The sequence below is a fragment of the Vipera ursinii genome (genome assembly GCF_947247035.1).
Source record: "Vipera ursinii genome assembly, chromosome: 2".
In the NCBI taxonomy this organism is placed as follows: Eukaryota; Metazoa; Chordata; class Lepidosauria; order Squamata; family Viperidae; genus Vipera; species Vipera ursinii.
Genome location: NC_139513.1, coordinates 153,039,955 through 153,063,079, shown reverse-complemented (window position 1 = coordinate 153,063,079; position 23,125 = coordinate 153,039,955). Strand labels below are relative to the sequence as shown.

At 42.4% G+C, this 23,125-nt stretch overlaps 1 protein-coding gene across 1 annotated transcript; it reads right to left on the bottom strand.

The window, feature by feature from the left end:
• Positions 1-6,615: 6,615 nt before the first annotated feature.
• On the bottom strand, positions 6,616-7,647 carry LOC310633254 (mitochondrial carrier homolog 2-like; the record flags this gene model as incomplete). Its single annotated transcript, XM_083350940.1, is given in 3 exon segments — positions 6,616-6,754; positions 6,840-7,581; positions 7,584-7,647. Coding segments are annotated over 3 exon segments (882 nt in total). The 3' UTR covers positions 6,616-6,678.
• Positions 7,648-23,125: the final 15,478 nt, after the last annotated feature.

The window sequence follows — 23,125 nt, the reverse complement described above, 5'->3', positions numbered from 1 at the left end:
AGCCCGGGAGAGGACACGCAGCTGGTTCCAGGCAGTTATATCGGCTTCTCTGAGTGAGGGTAGCTTCCCCGCCGTCTTGAAAGAGGCGGTGGTGAGGCCTCTCCTCAAGAGGCCTGCCTTTGACCCAGCTGTATTGATCAACTTTCGTCCTGTCTCCAACCTTCGCTTTCTTGCGAAGGTTGTTGAGAGTGTGGTGGCGCATCAGCTCCCTCTGGTCCTGGATGAAGCGGATTATCTGGACCCGTACCAATCGGGTTTCAGGCCCGGGCACAGCACGGAGACGGCATTGGTCGCGCTGGTGAATGATCTCTGGAGGGCTCGGGACAGGGGATATTCCTCTGTTCTAGTCCTATTAGACCTCTCGGCGGCTTTCGATACCATCGACCATGGTATCTTGCTGCGGCGTCTCAGGGGACTGGGAGTGGGAGGCACAGTCTTACAGTGGTTCTCCTCCTATCTCCAGGGACGTTCGCAGTCGGTGTTGGCAGGGGGGCAGAGGTCGACCGCGAGGTCTCTCATTTGTGGAGTTCCTCAGGGGTCGGTCCTCTCGCCTCTCCTGTTCAACATCTACATGAAACCGCTGGGTGAGATCATTGGTGGCTTTGGAGTTGGGTATCATCAGTACGCTGATGATACCCAACTTTTCCTTTCGACCCCAAACCACCCCAGTGATGCCCTCAACGTGATGTCCCGTTGCCTGGAGGCGGTTCGGGTCTGGATGGGGAGGAACAGACTTCAACTCAACCCCGACAAGACTGAGTGGCTTTGCATACCTTCATCCCGGGTTTATTCGGATATTCCACCTCTGACTATGGGGGGTGAACTATTACCCCCCGTAGATAGGGCTCGCAACTTGGGAGTCCTCCTAGATTCACGGCTCACCTTGGAAGACCATATAGGAGCTGTGACTAGGGGGGCCTTCGCCCAGGTTCGCCTGGTGCGCCAGTTGCGGCCCTATCTTAGCCGGGATGATTTGTGCACGGTCACTCATGCGCTCGTGTCCTCTCGTCTGGACTACTGCAACGCTCTCTACATGGGGCTGCCCTTGAGGACCACCCGGAGGCTCCAACTGGTACAGAATGCAGCCGCGAGAGTTGTGTTGGGAGTCTCCCGATACGCCCACGTTACACCTCTGCTCCGTGAGCTGCATTGGTTGCCAGTTGTCTTCCGGGTGAGATTCAAGGTACTGGTAACGGTGTTTAAAGCCCTCCATGGCATGGGGCCGGAGTACCTTAGGGAACATCTGCTGCCGGCATCAAGCTCCCTGCGCCCTGTGCGTTCCCACAGAGAGGGCCTCCTCAGGGTGCCACCGATCAGAGAATGTCGATTGGTGGCCCCCAGGGGGAGATCCTTCTCTGTAGGCGCCCCGGAGCTGTGGAATCAGCTACCGGTAGAGCTCCGGATGGCGCCTGATCTTCGCTCCTTTCGTCGCGATCTCAAGACGTTTCTGTTTGTTCAAGCCGGCCTAGCCTGATGGGGATTGGTGGGGTTTTTTATTTTTGGTGTCTTAATTTTAACTTGGTGTTTTAGAATTCTATTCCAATTGTTTTAACTTGGGCAATCATTTAATCTCTTTTTAATGTTTGTATTTAGTATTTTATTCTGCCCTGTGAACCGCCCTGAGTCCTCAGGGAGAAGGGCGGTATACAAATATTATTAAATTAAATTAAATTAAATTAAATTGGCCCTTTTATGACTTGTGGACTTCAACTCCCAGAATTCCTCAGCCACGCACACTGGCTGAGGAATTCTGGGAGTTGAAGTCCACAAGTCATAAAAGGGCCATGTTTGAAGACCCCTGATCTAAATATTCAAAAAAGCTTGCAGGTTAAGAAGCATTCTTCTTTTGAAAGTTTCCAAGAAAACCTTTGCTGTTTGCATTTTTAGTGTAATCCAAAAACATAGATAATCCCTCTCAAGGATAAACTGTTGCACAAACATCTAACAGCAGGAAGTATTGAAATATTTTTTTCCAATCATAGAGAGTAAATAGAAGAGACAAAAGGAAATATTCCTGTCTCTTTAAGATAAAAAAGGACCAGAGAAATATTCAGAAATAAAACACAGTAGAATAGAATAGAGCTGGAAGGGACCTTGGAGGCATTGGTGGGATTCAAATATCTGAACAACTGGTTTTCTGTGTGGATGCCACTTCTGGAAGTCCATTCTGGGCCTGCGCAACAAAAAATTAGCTACCAGTTCTGCCAAAGTGGTGCAACCCGGCTGAATCCCACCACTACTTGGAGTTCTTCTACTCCAGCCCCCCCAGCTCAAGCAGGAGAACCTATATCAGGGGTGTCAAACTCACAATATCACATGACGTGTCATGACGTATCGCAACTTTTTTCCATTGCCAGCAATGAGGTGGGCGCGGTTTTGCCATGACACATCCAGCCCATGGGCCAGCAGTTTCTTTTTCCTTTTTTTCTTCATTTTCTCCTTTTTGTTTTCTAATTTTTTAATTGTCAATTTTGCTTTCTTAATCTTTTCTTCTCAACATGGACATTAATATTCAGTATCAATACAATAAAGGTAAAGGACACAGTGGCTCAGTGGGTTAGGACGCTGAGCTTGTCGATCAGAAGGTCAGCAGTTTGATGGGTCAAATCCCGAGTGCCGCGTAACAGAGTGAGCGCCTGTTACTCATCCCAGCTTCTGCCAACCTAGCAGTTCGAAAGCACGTAAAAATGCCAGTAGAAAAATAGGGACCACTACGGTGGGAAGATAACAGCGTTCCATGCGCCTTTGGCGTCTAGTCATGCCGGCCACATGACCACGGAGACGTCCTTGGACAAGCGCTGGCTCTTCGGCTTTGAAATGGAGATGAGCACCGGCCTCTAGAGTCAGAAACAACTAGCACAGATGTACGGGGGAACCTTTACCTTTACCTATCAATACAATCAATACAATATCAATACCAAATTATCAGCTTAAGACAAAAATGTTTATTCTAAAACAAATACTTTAATGTAACCTGCAGCATTTTTTATTCAGTTCTGGATAAAAAAGGTAAATAATCTGATGGTCTTTAATATTGATATTTTAAATCATAATTAACACCAATATAATATTTGTTCTGTCCCAGCCTACGTATGTCCTTGTTACTTCACAAGGCAACCCCTCTTTTAACAGTAGACTGGAAAAATAAACCCTTTTTTATTTGAGTTACAGACTTTGTCCAAAACAAAACAGAGCACAAGCCAAAACAGGAAATAACTCATTGGTAAAATAAACAGACCATCAACTCTTGACACAGAAGTTCTTTGCAAATGGTTGCCTCCAGCAACCAGCCCTGCCCACAAGGCGTGGCTTCGCACTGCTTTCTCCTTCTCCCCTGGAGTCGCCCCATTGCCTCCCTTTGATTTACTCGTGTGACCTGTCTATGTTTACCTGCATCTCTGAGGTCTTCCAGCTGTGCTTCCTCTGAGTCTGACTCAGTCTCCCAGCACAGGTGGCTTTCAGCTTGATCACGAGTGGAGGGGCCAGGTTCTTCCTCACTTTGTAAGTCTTGTAACTCATCAGAGCCTTCCTCCGACTCTGATGGCTCCCCAGGCCCCTCCTTCTCCTCTTCTGATTCCCCGGAATCAGCTGCCGGGATCACAGGCTGGCACGGAATCACAACAATATTTTACAGTCTTTTATCTTCAGTGGTTTAAGTTATTTCAACATCTAATGTGTTTAGAGTGTTAGCAGTCTTTAGGCTATATTGTACAAATACCGCTGTATCAAAATAATGTACTGTCTATGTGTCTTCGTCATTTGCTTCAACTAATTTCAGTCACTTTCAGTCCATGATATACTTCAGTGTATTCTGAAATTTATCCATATTCAAGATAAGAGGGATCCTGATTTTGTAATCAAGTGTTCTGAGATAAAACACACATGAGGAAATAGCTCTTAGCTATCTATGAGGCTTTTTTTCTTTTTTAAATGTACTGTAAACACTAAGACTAATCCATATATATGTACTACATATGGATTAATAATCTGTTGCCTGAAATTATTTTCCTCTTGCCAAATCTATAGAGTACACACAAACAAATAGAAAAAGAATAAATATGTTCCTCGGTGCCATGTTCAGGGTATAGCACCTTTTAAATTTTATGACCAAATGTCATTTTACAATCATGATTCACGGGAAAAGAAACTATGCAATCTAATTGCAAAATACTGGTAGGTACAGATAATCTGCAACTCTAACCTATTTAGCTATGGTTATCAACTTGCTTGCTAGACCTGAAAATACTGGAGATGTTCCAACTTACATTTTTTTTTCAAGATATTGTCAAAAGTGCTTTGGGCAAAGTCCCGGGATTGTAACACTTTTTTTATTAGGGCCATGCATGAACCACCATCCAACACTGCTTGTGGTTCTTGGGGCTGAGATGATTGCCCTCCTCTGCTATAAATGTTCCATGGCAAGCTGTCTTCCTTTCTGCAGATTTATTGCTTTCTGCTTTCTCAGCATGTTAGGGATTTGGCAAAATTGCCCATGAGTTCCTGAAGTAAGCAAACAACTTGCATGATCAAAGCTGCAGACTACTGGCATAGGCAGGAAAAGGAGATTAAACCCAGGCCCCAACCTTGAAACATCCCTGTGCTGAGTACAAGTTTTGTTTCATTCATGTATACAAAGGGAGAGGAGAATAAGCACTTTAATATGTGGCACTTTTAAGTGTAATAAAGTATGTTTGTGAAATACCTGAAACCAGTGGTGGGATTCAGCTGGTTTGCACCACTTCGGCAGAACCAGTAACTAATTTTTTGTTGCCCAGGCCCAGAATGGACTTCCGGAAGCGGCATCAACACAGAGAACCGGCTGTTCATATATTTGAATCCCTCCACTGCCTGAAACCTAAAAGCCATGGTATATGTAGGTCAGGTAGAAAGCTGGTGAGAAACCATGATGCTGGAATGACAACCTGTGGCCCTGCTCCCCACCTTTATGACTTGCTCACATGTCCCCCTCCAGGTGGCTTAAGATATGGGAGAGGAAGGGCACCGGGTATTTGTGATACCTATGGCCAATTGTGTATATAATCATTAGGAAACCAATATGTAAGACCCACAAGAGTTTGGAAAACTTATAAATAACAATGGCTGCTTCAAAAAACAAAGCACAGCTGCTTTCTGATGCCTTGTTGCCAATAGAAGAGTTGTTCAGAAATGCTAAATTGATAATTCTCACCTTACTTTCTCTACTGACCGGCTGTACTCAGCATGTGGTCCTCAGTGGAACCACATCTACATGGAGGGAAGCGTGTAGTGGGGTGCCCCAGTGCTCTGTTCTGGGCCCAGTGCTCTGTTCTGGGCCCAGTGCTCTTCAACATCTTCATCAATGATTTGAATGAGGGGATAGATGGGGAACTCATCAAATTTGCAGACGACATCAAACTGGCAGGAATAGCCAATATTCCAGAAGATAGGCATAAGATACAGAAGAATCTTAACAGTCTTGAACACTGGGTGCTATCTAATAAAATGAAATTCAATGGTGAAAAAAGTAAGGTTCTACATTTAGGCAAGAAAAACCAAATGCAGAGGTATAGTATAGGTGGTACCTTACTCAATATTAACGAGGGGGGTCAATAATAGTTTGACAGAAGTATGTAACATTGAAAAGGGTACAAGGCAGGGGTGCCCGTTGTCACCCTTATTATTTGTTTTAACATTGGAGATATTATTGATTAAAATATGGGGTTCGGATAAAATTAAGGGAATTCAAATTAGAGATCAGGATTACAGATTGAGGGCGTTTGCAGACGATCTGGTTGTTACAGTAACTCAGCCTGAAGACTCAGTTGTAGAACTGATGGAGATAATAACGCAATATGGGAAAGTTTCTGGATTCAAGGTTAACATACAAAAAACTAAAATGTTGTCTAAGAATATGACAGTATCACAAAAGGCTGTTTTAGAAGAGCTAACGGGATTTGAAATAGTTAAAAGGGTTAAATATTTGGGGATATATTTGTCACCCTCAAATGTAAAGTTATATAAAAATAATTATGAAAAGTTATGGGGAAAAGTTCAAAAAGAATTGGATAGCTGGAAAAAACTACAATTATCTTTATTGGGAAGAATTGCAGCTGTGAAAATGAATGTTTTGCCAAAATTTTTATTCTTATTTCAAATGATACCTATACTTAAAAAGGATTCAAACTTGGAGGAATGGCAAAAAGGTATTAATAAATTTGTTTGGGCAGGGAAAAGGCCACGAGTTAAATTTAAGATTATGCAGGATACGCGTGAGAGAGGTGGTCTTAAAATGCCTAATTTTAAATTATACTATGAAGCTGCTGCTTTGTCAGCGATAAGTGATTGGTTTAATTTAACACAAGTGAGATTACTAAATCTTGAAGGCCATGATTTGTTATTTGGTTGGCATGCATATTTATTGTATGATAAGAAGGTGGATAATGTGTTCAAGGTACATATTTTAAGGTATGCTCTGTTGCGAGTTTGGAAAAAGTATAGACATAAGTTAAATTATAAGATACCTATATGGGCAATACCGAAACATGCAATAGAAAATATAAGTGTTGGGTTTAAACATGATGTGACTACATATAAGGAAATTTTAAGTTTGGAAAGGAATGTATGGCAATTAAAGCCATATAGAAATCAACACACTGCCATCATTCTGTGTATCTGGAGCAGCCACAAAAGGCTGTGGACTCATTGAAATCTCTTCTCTTCCCACACGTATCGTTTTCCTGCAGGTACCTTCCGGAAAAACAGGCTGTTGCCTCGGCTCATGTTTTTTTTTAAAATTCCATTTATATCCCGTCCTTCTCCAAAGACTCAGGGCGGCTTACAAGCTTAGCAGTAGCCTTCATTCTATGTTGCCCTCCCGATGCAGCTGGCTCCAGCAGTGTAACCAGGAGGTATACACTGGTGCATAAGGTGGGAGGCCAGCAGCGAGCCCACAGCTATTAATGGCCATCAGGTTTGAAACAAGTGTGAAGGGGTAGGTTAGCATACCGGTAAAGAATGAGGTGACAGCCTGAGAGTAACCCTTCATCTCAGTCATGGTGGAGACCCCATTCTCCAGTGCATAGGTATTGATGAGGTAGGCCAGCATATTACAAAGCCACAAGGATAGGATATCTCCGAGCAGGCGGGGAATCAGGCCCGCAAAAAATCCAAAGATGCCCTCTTCCCGGTAAATGGTGACAAAAGAGCTAAACACTCCGCTGTACTTGGTCTCTCTGCCAATGAATTGCACCATACACCTCAAGGTGATCACATGAAATGGATGGGTGACTAGTGTAGCAGCAGAACGTGCAATCATCTCTTGAGAGGTCTCTTTAATGACTTGATCCAGAGAGGATCCGGATTCTTTGTGAGTATTCCCTAATTCCTCACTTTGGTCAGCATTCTGGCATTGCTGTAAAACTTTACTGTGTACTACAGTGCCAATGGCTCCTGAGCAGAGTCTAGGAGCCAAACCTTTGAAGAGTCCAGCCCTCCCATCAATCTTCATAATGTGTTTTGCATAAGCAAACAGACCAGGCAGTTGATAGACATGCCGACCAAAAATATTTCTTCCCAGAGTTGGAGGGAGCGATTCATATCCCACATAAGCGGCTGTGAGAGCACCGTGAAGCCGGAGCCCAGCAGCACCTGGGAGGTCGTGTCTGCCATGCTGCAGCCGCACCGGGCTCCCAATTAAAGCCATATAATATTTTAAGAGAAGAAAAGATTGTACAAACTTGGTTTCAGTATGGGCAACTACAGGCCAGGTGGAAGGAAGATCAGAAAATTGGTTTTTCAATGATTGATGAAAATCTGGTAAAGCAAATTAGAGATCAAGGTCAAGCAAATATTAAAAGGATATACCGTATCTTGCATTGATAGAAATTGATTCAGAGACAGAACTTGTTAAAGACTGTATGATAAAGTGGGCTCAGAATTTTCAAGAAGTCATTACAATGGATACTTGGGAAAAGATTTGGGTGAAAAATGTAAAATTTACGCAGGCTCAAAACATAAGAGAACTTTTATAAAATGTTTTATAGGTGGCACTTAGATCCTAAAAAATTAGCAAGTATGTATCCGAACTGTCAGCCCAAATGTTGGAGGTGTGGCGGTGAAGATGCAACGTATTTTCATATATGGTGGACCTGTAAAAAGGTTAAAGCTTTTTGGATTAAAATTTGGTGGAACATGCAAAAGATATTCAAGAAAAGGATAAAGTTTTGTCCGCAACTGTTTTTACTGGGCACTATTATTGATACTACTGTTGTGGACACTAAGCTGATGTTGAACTTAATTACGGCAGCGAGACTTTTAGTAGCGCAATATTGGAAGAAGGAAGAACTGCCGACTGTAGAAGAATGGACTTTAAAACTTTCCAACCTGGCGGAAATGGCAAAGATCTCTGCGTACTTGAAGGACCAGTCGCAACAAAGATATATTGTGGAGTGGAGAAGATGGATTGATTATATCCAGAATAAATATGGGACTAAAAAATTTCATCTAGCATTTGAATAAGTATTGATGTGATATTTAAATTGCTTGTAGTTATTTTATAAGAGTTAAAGTGCGATAGATTTACCGTAATATTTTATTGTTGGCATAAGGTAGACTATGATTGCTTGTATTTTTATACCCTGTATTGAGCTCTGGGAAGTCGGGGAGGGGGGAGGGGGAAGGGAGGGATATGTTGGCGAGGGTTGAGAAGAGGGGAGGGGGTTGGGAGGGGTTTTGTCTTTTAAAAAAAATGTATTGTAAAACTTTTCAATAAAAAAAATATTAACGAGAGGGATCTCTGAGTCCTAGTGGACAATCACTTCAATATGAGCCAGCAGTGTGCTGCAGCTGCCAAAAAAGACAGCACAGTGCCAGGCTACATTAACAGAAGGATAGAATCAAGATCATGTGAAGTGTTTATACCACTTTACAATGCCTTGGTAAGGCCACACTTGGAATACTGCATCCAATTTTGGTCACCACAATGTAAAAAAAGATGTTGAGACTCTAGAAAGAGTACAAAGAAGAGTAACAAAGATGATCAGGGCACTGGAGGCTAAAACATGAGGAATGGTTGCTGGAATTGGTATATTTAGATTAATGAAAAGAAGGACGAGTGGGGACATGATAGCGGTCTTCCAATATCTTAGGGGCTGCCACAAAGAAGAGGGAGTCAAGCTACTCTCTAAAGCACCAGAAGGCCGGACAAGGAGCAATAGATGAAAACTAATCAGAGAGAAGCAACCTAGAACTAAGGAGAAATTTCCTGACAATGAGAACAATTAATCAGTGGAACAACCTGCCTCTAGAAGCTGGAAGCTGGACAGCCATTATTCTGAAATGGTATAGGGTTTCCTGCCTGAGCAGGGGGTTGAACTAGAAGACCTCCAATGTCCCTTCCAACTTTGTTGTTGTTGTTGTTTGAGAAAACCCACATTGGAAAGTTGAGGGGTTCCAACAGAAATCTCCCTTCTCAAACACCTGGCTGATCACTTTAGTTTTCCTGACTTCCCTGGAGGAGACTGGAATGACCTGCAACTTCTACCTCTTGTTCTTCTTAGGGGCAAGGGGTTATCAAAGCTTCCCAGGTTTCCAGTCAAATTGGTCTATATGCTTATACAAGTAGTCCTCCCTTAGTGATCACTCATTCTGCGACCATTTGAAATTGTGTCAACAGTGAAAGAGTGGAACTTACGACCAGTCCTGGAAAGGTCTAATCATTGCTGCAACCCTGCAGTCCTGTGATTGGAACTGGGATGCTTAGCAACCATCTCATACAGTACGTACGACGGTTGCAATCTCCTGCAGTTAAATGACCACCATTTGGGACCTTCCTTGCTGGCTTCTCGCAAGCAAAGTCAATGGGAAAGCTGCCAGCGAAAGTTGCAATTTGCTCTGGTAAGTCTTCCTACATACCTTGTTGGGCCCTTCTTCCCTCAACCTCCTCATGCTTGCACCTACTTGCAATACCATGCCCTCCTTCCCTCAGCCTCCCTGAGCTCAAATGGGCTTTCACTGCCACATCCTCCTTCCCTCTTTCCATGCCCTCCTTCCCTTAGATTCCCTGCACTCAAATGTGCTCACCCTCCTTCCCTCAGCCTCCCGGGATTTGTACATGTTCGCACCTTCTTCCTTTTGTTTCTCCGCACTCATGCATGCTTGCACTGCACTGCACTCTCCTTCCCTCAGCCTTCTTGCTAACATGCTAACACTGGCCCACAGCCTCCTCTCCTTGGCCTCCCTGAATTCACTGCACTCCCTCTCCCAACTCACTTGTGGTTTCCCAGGACTTCTTATCTCCTGCACACCATGCCTGGGATTCCAGGCCCTTCCTGCTTAATAACCCACATATCTTGGGGAAAGTGGAAACTGGGACTGCCTGGATTGCCATCACTAAGCAAAGCAGTCATGTGGCATTATGTTTTACAACAATCACTTACCATTTATTTATTTATTTTTATCCCATTTATATCCCGCCTTTCTCCGAAGACTCAGGGCAGCTTACAATCTAAGAAGCACAAATCAATGTGCTTAGCAATAGCCTTCATTCTATGTATATGCCTGCTTATTAGGGCTTTCGGGGGCCCCCAGCGGCATTTTTACAAAGTCAGCTTATTGCCCCCAACAATCTGGGTCCTCATTTTACCTATCTCGGAAGGATGGAAGGCTGAGTCAATCTTGAGCCTGGTGGGACTCGAACCTGCACTAATTGCAGGCAGCAATTACTTAAGGAGGCATTAGCCCACTGCTCCACCAAGGCTCAACTTAGCGATGGCAGTGCTGATCCAATTGCCCTCCTAATCCGAGGACTATCTGTGCATGGCAAGAAAATAACAAGAGAAATAAATGTAGTGAAAGTTCAACCTTTCAGACATAATACTTGTGAATCTCCCTCTCTTTCTTTCCATGTAGTTAGGAATTGCAGTACGTCTGAAAGCTTATATGTGTTTCCCCGCCTCCAAAGTACCGAAACAGGCATTTTCATGATATCATCATGCTATAACGACGATATATAATTATCATTATCGTTATAATCCGCTGAAGACATGATTGGGCATGGGCCACCCAGAACAAAAAGGGTGTTGTGACTCAGGGCCAGCCTGTGGGTCCGACAGCCGGCTCCGACGTATCGGAGGACTCAGATGAGGGGGAGGAGGGAGACGAACCGGCTGATGATGGTTTGGAGGCTTTGCAGAGTCCTCAGCCGGGGACCTCTTCTCAGCTGCGTGAGCCCGAGAGTGCGGGGGATGATGACCCACAGCTGGCCCTGTTCAAGGACGCCCGACGCAGGAGGCAGTCGAGCAGGAACAAACAAAGAAAGGCTATGGGACTCCTCGGGAGGAGGCACAGGGAGACCACGCCCTGAGCTCTCTATAAAAGGAGTGTTTGGGGAGGGGCTGGTTGCTGAAAGCAACTTTTCCGCTTGAGAAGACAAGCTCTAGTGTTTTTGTTAACTGCGTAATTAAATCTTGGCAGAAGCCTTTTAGCCTTGGACGCTCTCCAGTCTCTTCTTTCTGATAAGGGGTTTGTTAGAAGAGGGCTGGTTCAGAACAAAGGGGTTTTACATCAGGGGAAGTGTGATTGCATTGCAAATTTGCTGACTGCTTATATGAGATTCCTAAGCTTTTTAATTTAACATGCTTCTCCTCGCCTTTCTTTCTTTTATCTTGAAGGGTGAGTGTTCTCTGCTTCTAATAAATTGGCTAAAAATGAAAGAAAGTGCCCTTTATATTATCACTGCTTTTGGATTGGAGAGTCATAATTTTCTGCAAAAAGGGAGCTGAAGCATCTTCAGAGAAGGTCAAGGCACATCTTATTTATTTATTTATTTCTAAGATTTTTATCCCACCTTAATTACCTTGTAAGTAATACATACTTTAGAACAGGGGTAGGTAACCTTGGCTCTTTTATGACTCATGGACTTCAACTCCTAGAATTCCTGAGCCAGCCACGCTGAGGGGAAAAGGGAGAGGTTTCTGTAAGGTATTGGGCTTGTTTTACTGAGTGTACCACATGGGTTTGAATGCTGGAAGGTTGCTTAAGCAGGGAGCTGGCTAATGGCTCCCAGCTCCTCAGACAACCCGTCTCCAACGCCGCCATTGGCTGCCTCTAGGGTGGCGATGGGTTGCTTTAAACCTATTGGCCATCACCTAGAGGCCAGGGTATAAATAGTTGCATTCACAGCCCTGTTCCCCAGTTCGGTTCCTACAAGCAAATAAAGAATGTTCCTGACTGAACTCACTCGCCTCGTCTCTTCTCTCAAGCAACAAACCCAGTACACAACAGTTTCCAAGCTGAGCCATCCTGGCTCAGGAATTCTGGGAGTTGAAGTCCACAAGTCATAAAAGAGCCAAGGTTGCCTACCCCTGCTTTAGAAGTAACTCAAGGAGGTAGACATTCCTAATACTCCTTCCATCTCTTTTTCTCCTCAACCAAAACAAGCCTATGAGCTGGGCTGGACTAGGAAAGAGTGACTGACCCACTCAGCCGGCTTCCAGGCCTAGTGCAAAAATAGAACTCACAGTATCCTGGTTTCTAAGCCAGCACCTTCACCGCTTCACTAAACTGTCTTTAAAAAAATCATTTTAAAAAATGTTAAAAGATCATTAAGGAAGGCATGATAAGAACCTTGCAGAGGAAGGGATGGTCTGGGAAACATCTTTTCCTCATCGATTCATGTTCAGTTCATTTTGTCAAAAGTGAGGGTCAAACCAAAGAAGGTGCTTAGGATCTTAGGCCTGAAAAACTTTCAAGAGATCATTAATTCTGCATTCTTCTGCTTGCCTTGTGAAAGAATCTGCACCCTGTGAGGATAAGCTGTTAAGTGGGACTGACTCAGCAAAGACTGATTACACAGCTGCCTGTAATATAGGCAGTCCTTGACTTACGACCACAATTGAGCCCAAAATTTCTGTTGCTAAGTGAGACATTTGTTATGTGAGTTTTGCCCCATTTTACAACCTTTCTTGCCACAGTTGTTAAGTGAATCACTGCAGTTGTTAAGTTAGTAACACGGCTGTTAAGTGAATCTAACTTCCCCATTGACTTTGCTTGTCCCCAGAACACTGCAATCATCGTAAATATGAGTCAGTTGCCACACATCTGAATTTGGATCATATGTCCATGGGGGATGCTGCCATGGTTGTAAGCATGCAAAACAGTCATAAGACACTTTTTACATGATGTTGTAACTTTGAACAGTCATTAAATGAACTACTTGTAACTGGATTTTTTTTTTGTAGCCCTGTCTGTATGAGAGAGGGACGCGGTGACTCAGTGGGTTAGGACGCTGAGATTCTCAATCAGAAGGTCAGCAGTTTGGCGGGTCGAATCCCGAGTGCCGCGTAGCAGAGTGAGCGCCTGTTACTCATCCCAGCTTCTGCCAACCTAGCAGTTTGAAAGCACGTAAAAATGCAAGTAGAAAAATAGGGACCACTACAGTGGGAAGGTAACAGCATTCCGTGCGCCTTTGGCGTCTAGTCATGCTGGCCACATGACCACGGAGACGTCCTAGGACAAGCGCTGGCTCTTCGGCTTTGAAACAGAGATGAGCACCGGCCCCTGGAGTCAGAAATGACTAGCACGCATGTGCGGGGAAACCTTTACCTTTACCTTACTGTATGAGAGAGGCTTGCTTGTAGGTATTTTATATGATCTGGTGTTTGGCCGTTCCTTGTGAAAAACTGACTTGTTATAGCTTCTATTGTTTCTGCTTTATATCTTGAGTCAGGATACCAGCAGTTTGGAGCATCCCCTAGTAAATGTTGCAGAATCCAACAACTGCAACTTATTTGAAGATGAAAGCCTTGCCTCTCCTTTAAAATCCTAGAAAAGGAAAGCCCGTTTTCACTATGCATCTTGAACCAAAATCTTCCTCCTTGCAATTTGTACCCATCAGATCTCCTCAGAAGTGTCCACCAGCTTAGGGGGAGAAGCATCCGCATTGGCAACATGATGGATGAAGAGTTGAAATGCAATCCCTGCCTCCTCCTATAATTTTTGTTAATAGCAATTTTATGAAAAATAATGATTATAATGATTTATTTATTTATTTATTTAGTTATATTTATATACCGCCCTATTCCCTGAGGACTCAGGGCGGTTTACAGGGAATTAAAAATCCAAAATACAAAAATTAAGAACAAATTAAAAAGTATTAAATTAACCCTGTAGTCAGTTAAAAAACCCCAAATTAAAAATTCTTCCTCAGTCTGGGCCCGAGAGCTGAAAAAGCCAGGTCTTCAGGCCCCGGCGGAATGATCGGAGGTCGGGGGCAGTCCTCAGCTCCACCGGCAGCTGGTTCCAGAGGGCAGGCGCTCCCACTGAGAAGGCCCTATCCCTGGGTGTCACCCGCCGGCAATCTCTCACCGGCGGAACCCTGAGCAGACCCTCCCTGTGGGAGCGCACTGGGCGAAGGGCGTTTGATGCCGGCAGCAAGTGTTCCCTCAAATATCCCGGACCCAGGCCATGTAGGGCTTTATAGGTGATAACCAGCACCTTGAATTTCACCCGGAGGGCAACCGGAAGCCAATGCAGCTCGCGGAGTAGAGGTGTTACATGGGAGTATCGGGAAACCCCCATTACAACTCGCGCGGCCGCATTCTGCACCAGTTGAAGCCTCCGAGTGGTCTTCAAGGGCAGCCCCATGTAGAGAGCGTTACAGTAGTCCAAACGGGAGGTCACAAGCGCATGAGTGACTGTGCGTAGGGCGTCCCGGTCCAGATAGGGACGCAACTGCCGCACCAGGCAAACCTGTGCAAAAGCCCCCCTGGTCACGGCTCCTATGTGATCTTCAAAATTGAGCCGTGAATCCAGGAGGACGCCCAAGTTGCGAGCCCTATCAACAGGGGGTAACACCTCATGATAAAAAGCTAAAAGAAATAAAAGAAAAAAATAGAAGGTGCAGAAAAAAGAGAAAATATTGTAAAGAAAAAGAAAAGAAACATATAAAGAAGTGACTTTCCCCTTCATCACAGGTATAAATAATGTTAATAATTTATCACCTTCTCTTACAATACAGTAAATCATCTCTTCTTCCCTATGCCAGCTCTTATATATAAATAAATCCATATAGCCTTGTTGTTTCAGTCATGATTTCAGCAAAAGTCCATTGAGAGTTACCAGAGCTAACATATCAGCAATTAAGGAAAATGTACGGGTCCCAGGATAATGTTGCAGGATCCAATCTGGCTCAGTCACCAGGACCAGAGGTTTAGTCTTCTGAGCTTTCGGATTTCTGCTGGAGCCCATCCTCAAGGGAACTTCTCTCTACTGGAATACCACATTGGATCCTATAACATATCTATTTTAATCCTGATCAAATAGATTTATTTATTTATTTATTTTATTAGATTTATATACCGCCCTTTCCCGAAGGACTCAGGGCGGTTTACAGGGTATTTAAAACAACCAGTACAAAAGTTAAAAACAAATTAAAAAAGATTAAATTATCCCTAAAATTAAAAAAACTCCAGTTAAAAATTCTCAGCCTGGGCCGGAGAGCTCAAAGAGCCAAATGAAATTTATATTCTTCCTTCTAACACTCTTGCCACAGAACTTGATTGATTTTCACATTTCTTTGCTCTTTCCTCACAAAATTCTTCAAAGCTTTCACAAGCTTCTTTTGTAAATCCAATGTAGGAAAATTAACCAGGTCACTCCCTTGATTTGTTATTTGTACAGCTGTATGTGTAACATCATTCTCCATGGTACCCTCATGCAGCCAATTCACCATGGACAACTTGGCAAGGCCAACCTGTCACAGCCAACTCACTGCGGGACAACTCGCCACAGGACTACTTGCTGTGGAACAAGAGTTACGCTAATATCAAAAGAATGGTGACATAGAAAAATTAAAGAAAGGGTGCAAAAGGAGGGACAGAATGAACTGTGAATGGCAAAAATAAAAATATTTGTTTATTTATTTTAAATAATTAAATACAATTGCTAAATTGTCCTGCGGCAAGTTGTCCCAGGGCAAGTTGGCCGTGGTGAGTTGGCCCCAACAAGATGGCTGCAGCGAGTTGGCTGTGGTAAGTTGTCCCATTCTGTTCAGGGTAGGGGACTGCCAGACTTCAGTTATATAGCTCCCACCCTTATTAAGATTTGTATGAGAGATGCAACTTCAGTTGTCTCTAGTTAGAAAGATTTTGGGCCTTTTGAATAGCCAGCCCTGAGCTCTGAAATGCTTTTCTCTGGAAACCTGGCAAATGTTAATAATGCCTAGTAGTTAGGAAAGATTTGAAAACAGTATCTTTTAGTCAAGTTTTTTCCCCCTCACCTGGTTTTTGAATATTTTTAGGCATATTACTCTACTTTATAATTTGGGAAGTGCTTTGACCCAATGGAAGTGAGTATTGTCCGGATGCCCTTCCTGACGCCTACACAGAGTTTGCAGCAGATATTTTCTCTTTGCGCCCTGAGAGAGAAACATCTGTCACTACCTAGGATTGAACTCTCAACTTTCTGAATGGGAGGTCCTCACCACTAGGCCACAATGCTGCTCTAATTAGTTATAGGAAGCAATTAACTTTGCATAGATGTTGAAATAAATAAATGAGGGTAGAGAAAAATACTTAGAAAGAAGGTGTGAATGAATGGTAGTATTATATCATCAGAAGAGTAATATGGAAATTACACTTGTTTTGCTTCTCCATCTTCCTTCCAAAATAATACAATATTCATTCAATAGAAGCTCTGTTTGAATCCTCATATGCCATGTAATATTTCTCAGTTCTGCCAGACAGACATTTTTCTTGCTGGAACAATGTTATTATGTACATTAGAGGGTCTGCATACTTTGAGATTCATCCAGAAATGTTTTGGGACTTTAAAAAAGGCTGTAGCTGCTACTGTAAATCTGCCATTATTTTTAATGAATGAATTCCTTGAATAATCTAAAGCAGGGATGTCAAACTCGCAACATCACGTGACGTGTCGTGATGTATCGTGACTTTTTTTCCATTGCCGGCAATGGGGTGGGTGCGGTTTCGCCGTGATGTATCGGGCCCATGGGCTGGCAGTTTGACACCCCTGATCTAAAGTGACTTTTCTCTGTATTTGTGTGAAAACCTGAAAAGAATCAGGCTGTTTGAACAACAAAGAGCTGTAATGCTCATATGGATGCAAAGCACTTCTGAACTGTACACAGTTTTGAAGTACACAGTGTCTATAAATATTATTTTGTACAATAGATATAACTTATGAAGAGCAAAACGAATATTCAGCTCATTTACATAGTGATGCATTGTTGTCAAGAGCTGGAAGAGAAAACAACTGGCTGTATAATGCCTGCAAACGATGGAAATTTGGTACTGGATCTGGGAGTCTCTGAATCTTCTTTGGCTATTGAGTCACTAATGTTTATCTTATTAAACAGTTGCTGGCAAATTTGCAAAACAGGACTTGTAGCAGTTCCCAGGGATGAAATTGGTTGTGACGGAACGGCATTATAGTCCAGTTTCCCAAGAGATTTTCTATTTCCTTTTGATTTTATAAGTTCTCTTGGTGGGAATAAAAAGGAAGCAAGTCAGGACAAAATCCTCAAGCTTGGCAGATAATTATGCAGACAAACATAACAATTACAGAGATTTTCCTCAGAACGCCACACACAGTTTTTTGATCCCGTGAATGTCATAAGGGATGGGTGGAGAAACCGGAGAAGAACAGTCGCAGAATCAGCAGAAAAGGCAGCTTGCTCTCATTTATGGTGGGTTATTTCTTGGTTCTTCAGGCCAGCTTAGGGAACATCTATGTGACGTTACATATGTAACAGGAGAAAGATGATCAGACCTCTTGACACTTTGAGGGGGGGGAGGGTGTGGATGTTGACACACATACAAAATGGCAGGGCTTTAATCCTGCTTCTGTGACTTTTTTGACCCCCCTCACCACCATCCCAGTGCCAGTGCCTTATTGTATTGGATATGTACTGTTTGGGTAGTACTATATTGGTTGTACATTAATGATTCTTATACCTGAACTGCACCTTTATCTTCCATTTGTTGTTCCTATGACTGTATTAGGCTTACAATGCTTATTGAATCCCAATAGTAATTAATATCCATTTCTTCCTCTCTAATGTTACTGAATTGTTCAGAAATGCAGGTAGTCCTAGACTTATGATCACAAGTGAGCCCCAAATGTATGTTGCTAAGTGAGAAATTTATTGACTTTTGCCCCATTTTACAACAGTTCTTGTCATACTTGTTAACCAAATCATTGTAGTTGTTCAATTAGTAACACGGTGGTTAAATGAATCGGGCTTCCCCATTGGCTTTGCTTGTCACAAGGTTGCAAAAGGTGATCACATGACCCCACAACACTGCAACCCTCATAAATGTGAATCAGTTGTCCAGCATTCGAATATAAATCACGTGACCATAGGGATGCTGCAATGGCCTTAAGTATGAAAAATGGTCTTAAGTCTTTTTTTCCCACTACCATTGTAACTCTGAACATTAGCTTTAGCTTTGCATAATCTCTACTGAACGTTGAATCATAATATACAGCACTGACTGACTATTGTTATTGTTAGTTTTATGAAACAAAAATGAACTATCTTTCAGGTTAATGTGTTTATTTTTAATATTGTGTCTGTTCCTGTGAGGAACAGAAATAAAGTGATCTCAGTATATTTTGAAAATAAGGTATGATAAGAAGAATGAGCCTGGCTGAAGTCAGTCAGGAGTCTAGAGGTCATAGATCTTCAGAATGTCATGATGTAACATCCCTCTCAGCCAATTAGATGGATCCAAAAGTTGGAACATTGCCCAAAGCCAATTCTAAGCTGGACTTGAGAAACTTTAGCCTCACTTTAACTATACTGAGACTGCACCATTTTATAGCTGCTATTTCCACATGATTAGGAGAAATTCTTCACCAGTTTCTTGTTTAAAGTCTATAGCTCTTAGGTAAAGGTAAAGCTTCTCCCGCACATGTGTGCTAGTCGTTTCCAACTCTAGGGGCCGGTGCTCATCTCCGTTTCAAAGCCGTAGAGCCAGCGCTTGTCCGAAGACATCTCCGTGGTCATGTGGCCGGCATGACTAGATGCCAAAGGCACACAGAACACTGTTACCATCCCACCGTAGTGGTCTCTATTTTTCTACTTGCATTTTTACATGCTTTCGAACTGCTAGGTTGGCAGAAGCTGGGACAAGTAACAGGCACTCACTCTGTTATACGGCACAGGGGATTCGACCCGCCAAACTGCCGACCTTCTGATCGACAAGCTCAGCGTCCTAACCCACTGAGCCAGTGCAATTGACTGTTCCTTGTGGGTGTCCTGTTCATTAGCATTCCCAGGACAAGGAGAGACATGAAGCCTTAAATCTTTAATCTCACTCAGTCATCTCAAACATCAAGCATTATTTCTAAGCATTGAGGTTATTTCCAATCCTATTGGGGGGGGATGCAGAAAAATACAATCAAAGGGAATAGTTTAGAACAGCTTTCTCACCTCAACCCGCAGACAAACTGTAGCATTGAGGACATTGTTTGGCTTACAAAGGAACAGGGTAAGGTGGATGTGACAGAGGTACAGAAAAAGATACACAGCATGAAAACTGGGAGTGAGGAAAGTTTTTTTCCCTTTGCTCATGATGTTGGAATGCGAGATCAAACACTGAAACAAATGCGGGGAGATCCAGGATTAATAAAAGAAAATCCTTCTTTACAGTACCTAGTTATTAAAGAATAGAGTTGCCAGAAGATGCAACAAAGGCTCCTATTTTAGGTGGGTTTTATACACATCCATACAGGACAGGCCTATTACAATCAATGACTTCTATTGTCAGTGGATGTATGCTATCTCTTGAATGAAAGGCAGCATGTGGGCACTAGACAGGTTATCCTCTTTACATCCTGTTAGTGGGTCTCTAGGCAACCTCTGAAGAATTAATGTGGAAAAGCGGGTTTGTTCCAGCATCTTATGATCTTAACACACAGTTAAATCTTGCTGCCTAATCATATTAAATAAGTTCCACCAATTTCAATAATATCTCTCTTTGCAGAATAGCCAGGAAAAATAGTATGCGTGTTTGGGTGTATGCGTGTGTGGCTGTGTAGGTTTAGGTATGGCTGTGTAGGTGTGGGTCTGCATGATGGAGTGATAATAATTACAATTACCGTAAATAATAATTTATTGGTAATGACACTACTAATTTCAATTATGGTATTAGATTTTTCAAAAAAAAATAATACATATTTTTAAAGTGTTATTTCACTAAATTGTTATATTGTTTACCATAGATGTTTTAATACCAGTATTATATATACCATAAATGTTATAGTATTGTTTATAACAGATATAGAAATATCTTATATATTTGTATCTCCCTTGATAACTGAAGCAGTAAAAGAGGAAGTAAAGAAGAAGTTAGAAGTATCTTTACCGTGGCAATTGTATTGCTTTTTGTTGTTATGTGTTCCATAGACTTTAATTGTTCTTGCAAGCTGGTGTGAGTTGGAATGGATTGGGCACCATACCAGCTTAATAAATAAATAGGAAATGTGTTAGCATTAATACTGGCCTGACTTCTTCCCTAGGAGGAAAGTGGTCTTATTAAAGATGGTGAAGTATTGCTTACTTAGAAGAGCCTGCAAGCTGGTGTTTTGATACAACAGGTTCAATATATTTAACGTTTTCCAGCCTTGCGTCTTTCTCACTGTGTTCTGTGCATCAGACAGTATTGTCTTTCAGCTTGACAAACCATCACTGAAAGACCAGGTTAGGGACAGATCATTACAGATAAAAATATATCTATGTGGATGTTAACTGTTGGCACCACATAATCAGTTTGATAAAGTCAGCCAAGTATTTTACAGCATTTGCAATTACTCAATGATTTAATATGTTGGCAAGACCCTAATTAAAGCAGATTTAGGTGCAATATGTCAATACAGTCATTATGTGAATTCTGTCAACCTGCTACCTATGAAATGCCAAGATTGGGTTGATCATGAACTTGATTGCTTGTAATAAAATCAGATATAATCCACGTGAAATGTCAGCTCTAATATAAGGCAGGTGAAGCACCTTCTGTGGTCACCCTTGAAATATATTGGGGTGTGCAAGCTTTTCTCTCCAGTAATTTTGGTAAAAGTATAACAGTAAAATTGGGGTGTGTGGATGTGTCTGGTCTTCATACCATTACAAATTCATCCTCTATATTCAAAGATTGTTTGAAGTTTGTTTATGGTCCTCGAAAGCTACTAATAATTTTGAGGCATTAAAATATTTTTTTAAAAAAAATGACCTAAATCTAACAGGCCCACTAAATCTCATATCATGTTAGAAATTATGTGCAGGTCCTTGTGAGATCTCATGTGAGATGTGGCAATTTTGCAAGCTTTTTTGCCATTTTATTATTATCTTTTCATTGTATTGTTCTCCAGATGGTATTTGGAGGTCCTGCAGATTCGATGGCAACGTGCAGCACTATGTTGCCCATCTTGCTTTTCTCTTAACCTACTTCGTGGGACTGTTGTGAGGATCAACAAGAGGAAGGGAAAGAGCCAAGAGCATGTGATCAAATTCAATGGAGTCACTGGTATTTAAGTATCTCCCATCCTAGCAGCAAAATTTTATTAGGGGACAAAAGCTAAAAACTCACAGTGGGACAATGATACATTTTAACTGATTTAACTTTTTCCTTCAAAAAGAGATGGTATTTGCCCTTCTCTCAAAAAGCCTGGGAACTCCATCCATTGCTAAATAATACATAAAAGGGTTTTTGATACTATCATAATACTGAACAGACTAAGTCATCCAGTATAGCTCTGACCAATCAATAATGTCAAGCAGTTTTCCTCTAATTCCTGCACTCACCGCTATGTCTCGGGACTCTCCTTTACTCAAACTTTCTTGTCTCTCACTGTTGGAAAAACCTTCAAGTGCCTATAAGTGTGTCTCTCTGTGAGAATGTGTTTGGTATGTATGTATGTGTGCTTGCAGCAATCTTTCCACCAAGATTGCTTAACCGATTGGATTTAGAGGCTCATCTGAGCAATTTACATTTTAAAAGTAAAGAAAGGAAAATAAATATGAAAACAAACAGAAATCATGGGGTGGGGGGAAATGGGGGAATAAGTCTCAACAGCCCACCCACGCCCCAAGCAAAGCCAGGTTTTAAAGGACTTTTGGAACTCTTGCAAGATGGGACTCAGATGGATTTTTGGGAAGGGGGCTATTCCAGAAGGCAGGCACATGATAGAGAAGGTGCACATCTACAGTATGTCCTGATAGATGGCATTAGATCACTGCTGTTGATATTACTGGGCAGGGAGCATTGGTAGTAGGCAGTTGCTCAAATAACCTGGCCCTATGCCATGAAGGGTTTTATAGGTGATTCCACAACACCTTGAACTGAACCTAGAAGCCAAGTAGTAACCTACACAGCTCATAAAGCAGCAGTGACACACAGGCATATCTGTGGGGTCTAGGACAATTCAGCACAGCCAATTTGATGTGGCCAACTCATTATAACTAACTTGCCACGGCCAACTTGCCACAGCCAACTCACCATGGGACAACTTGCCGTAAGACAAGAATTACACTAATATCGAAGAAATGGTGGAATAGAATCATTAAAAAAAGGATGCAAAAGGAGGGACAAAATGAAATGTGAATGGCAAAAATTTATTTATTTTTAATTACTTTAAATACTTTAATTACTTTAAATACTTTAATTGTTGACTTCTCCTGCAGTGAATTATCCCACTGCAAGTTGGCCATGATGAGTTGGCTGCACTAAATTGTCCCAGTCCATATCTGTGTGTCACTACATACTGGATCAGCTGTAGCTTCCAAGTGGTCTTTGAGGACAGCCCCATATGCAGTGCATTGCAGTAATTCATTCATGAAGTGACTCTGATGTGAGTGGCTGCCTGAAGGGCTGTCTACTCTAGGAATGGACACTACTGGCATGGGACCAGGTTATTTGTGGAGCCTCTCTTAAATTGTTTCTGTCTGTCTCCAGCAGGACAGGCATGCTCCAGATTCCCTGTCTTAAAAAGCATCATCCTGCAGGACACAGGAGGTGTGCACTCTCTGTTGCAATCTGGTCCTTGGAAACACCATACCACCCTCTCTGTTTATGGAGATATTTTTCTTATTTTGTTTTATTTGGTTGTACCTCTTTGTAACTGCCCA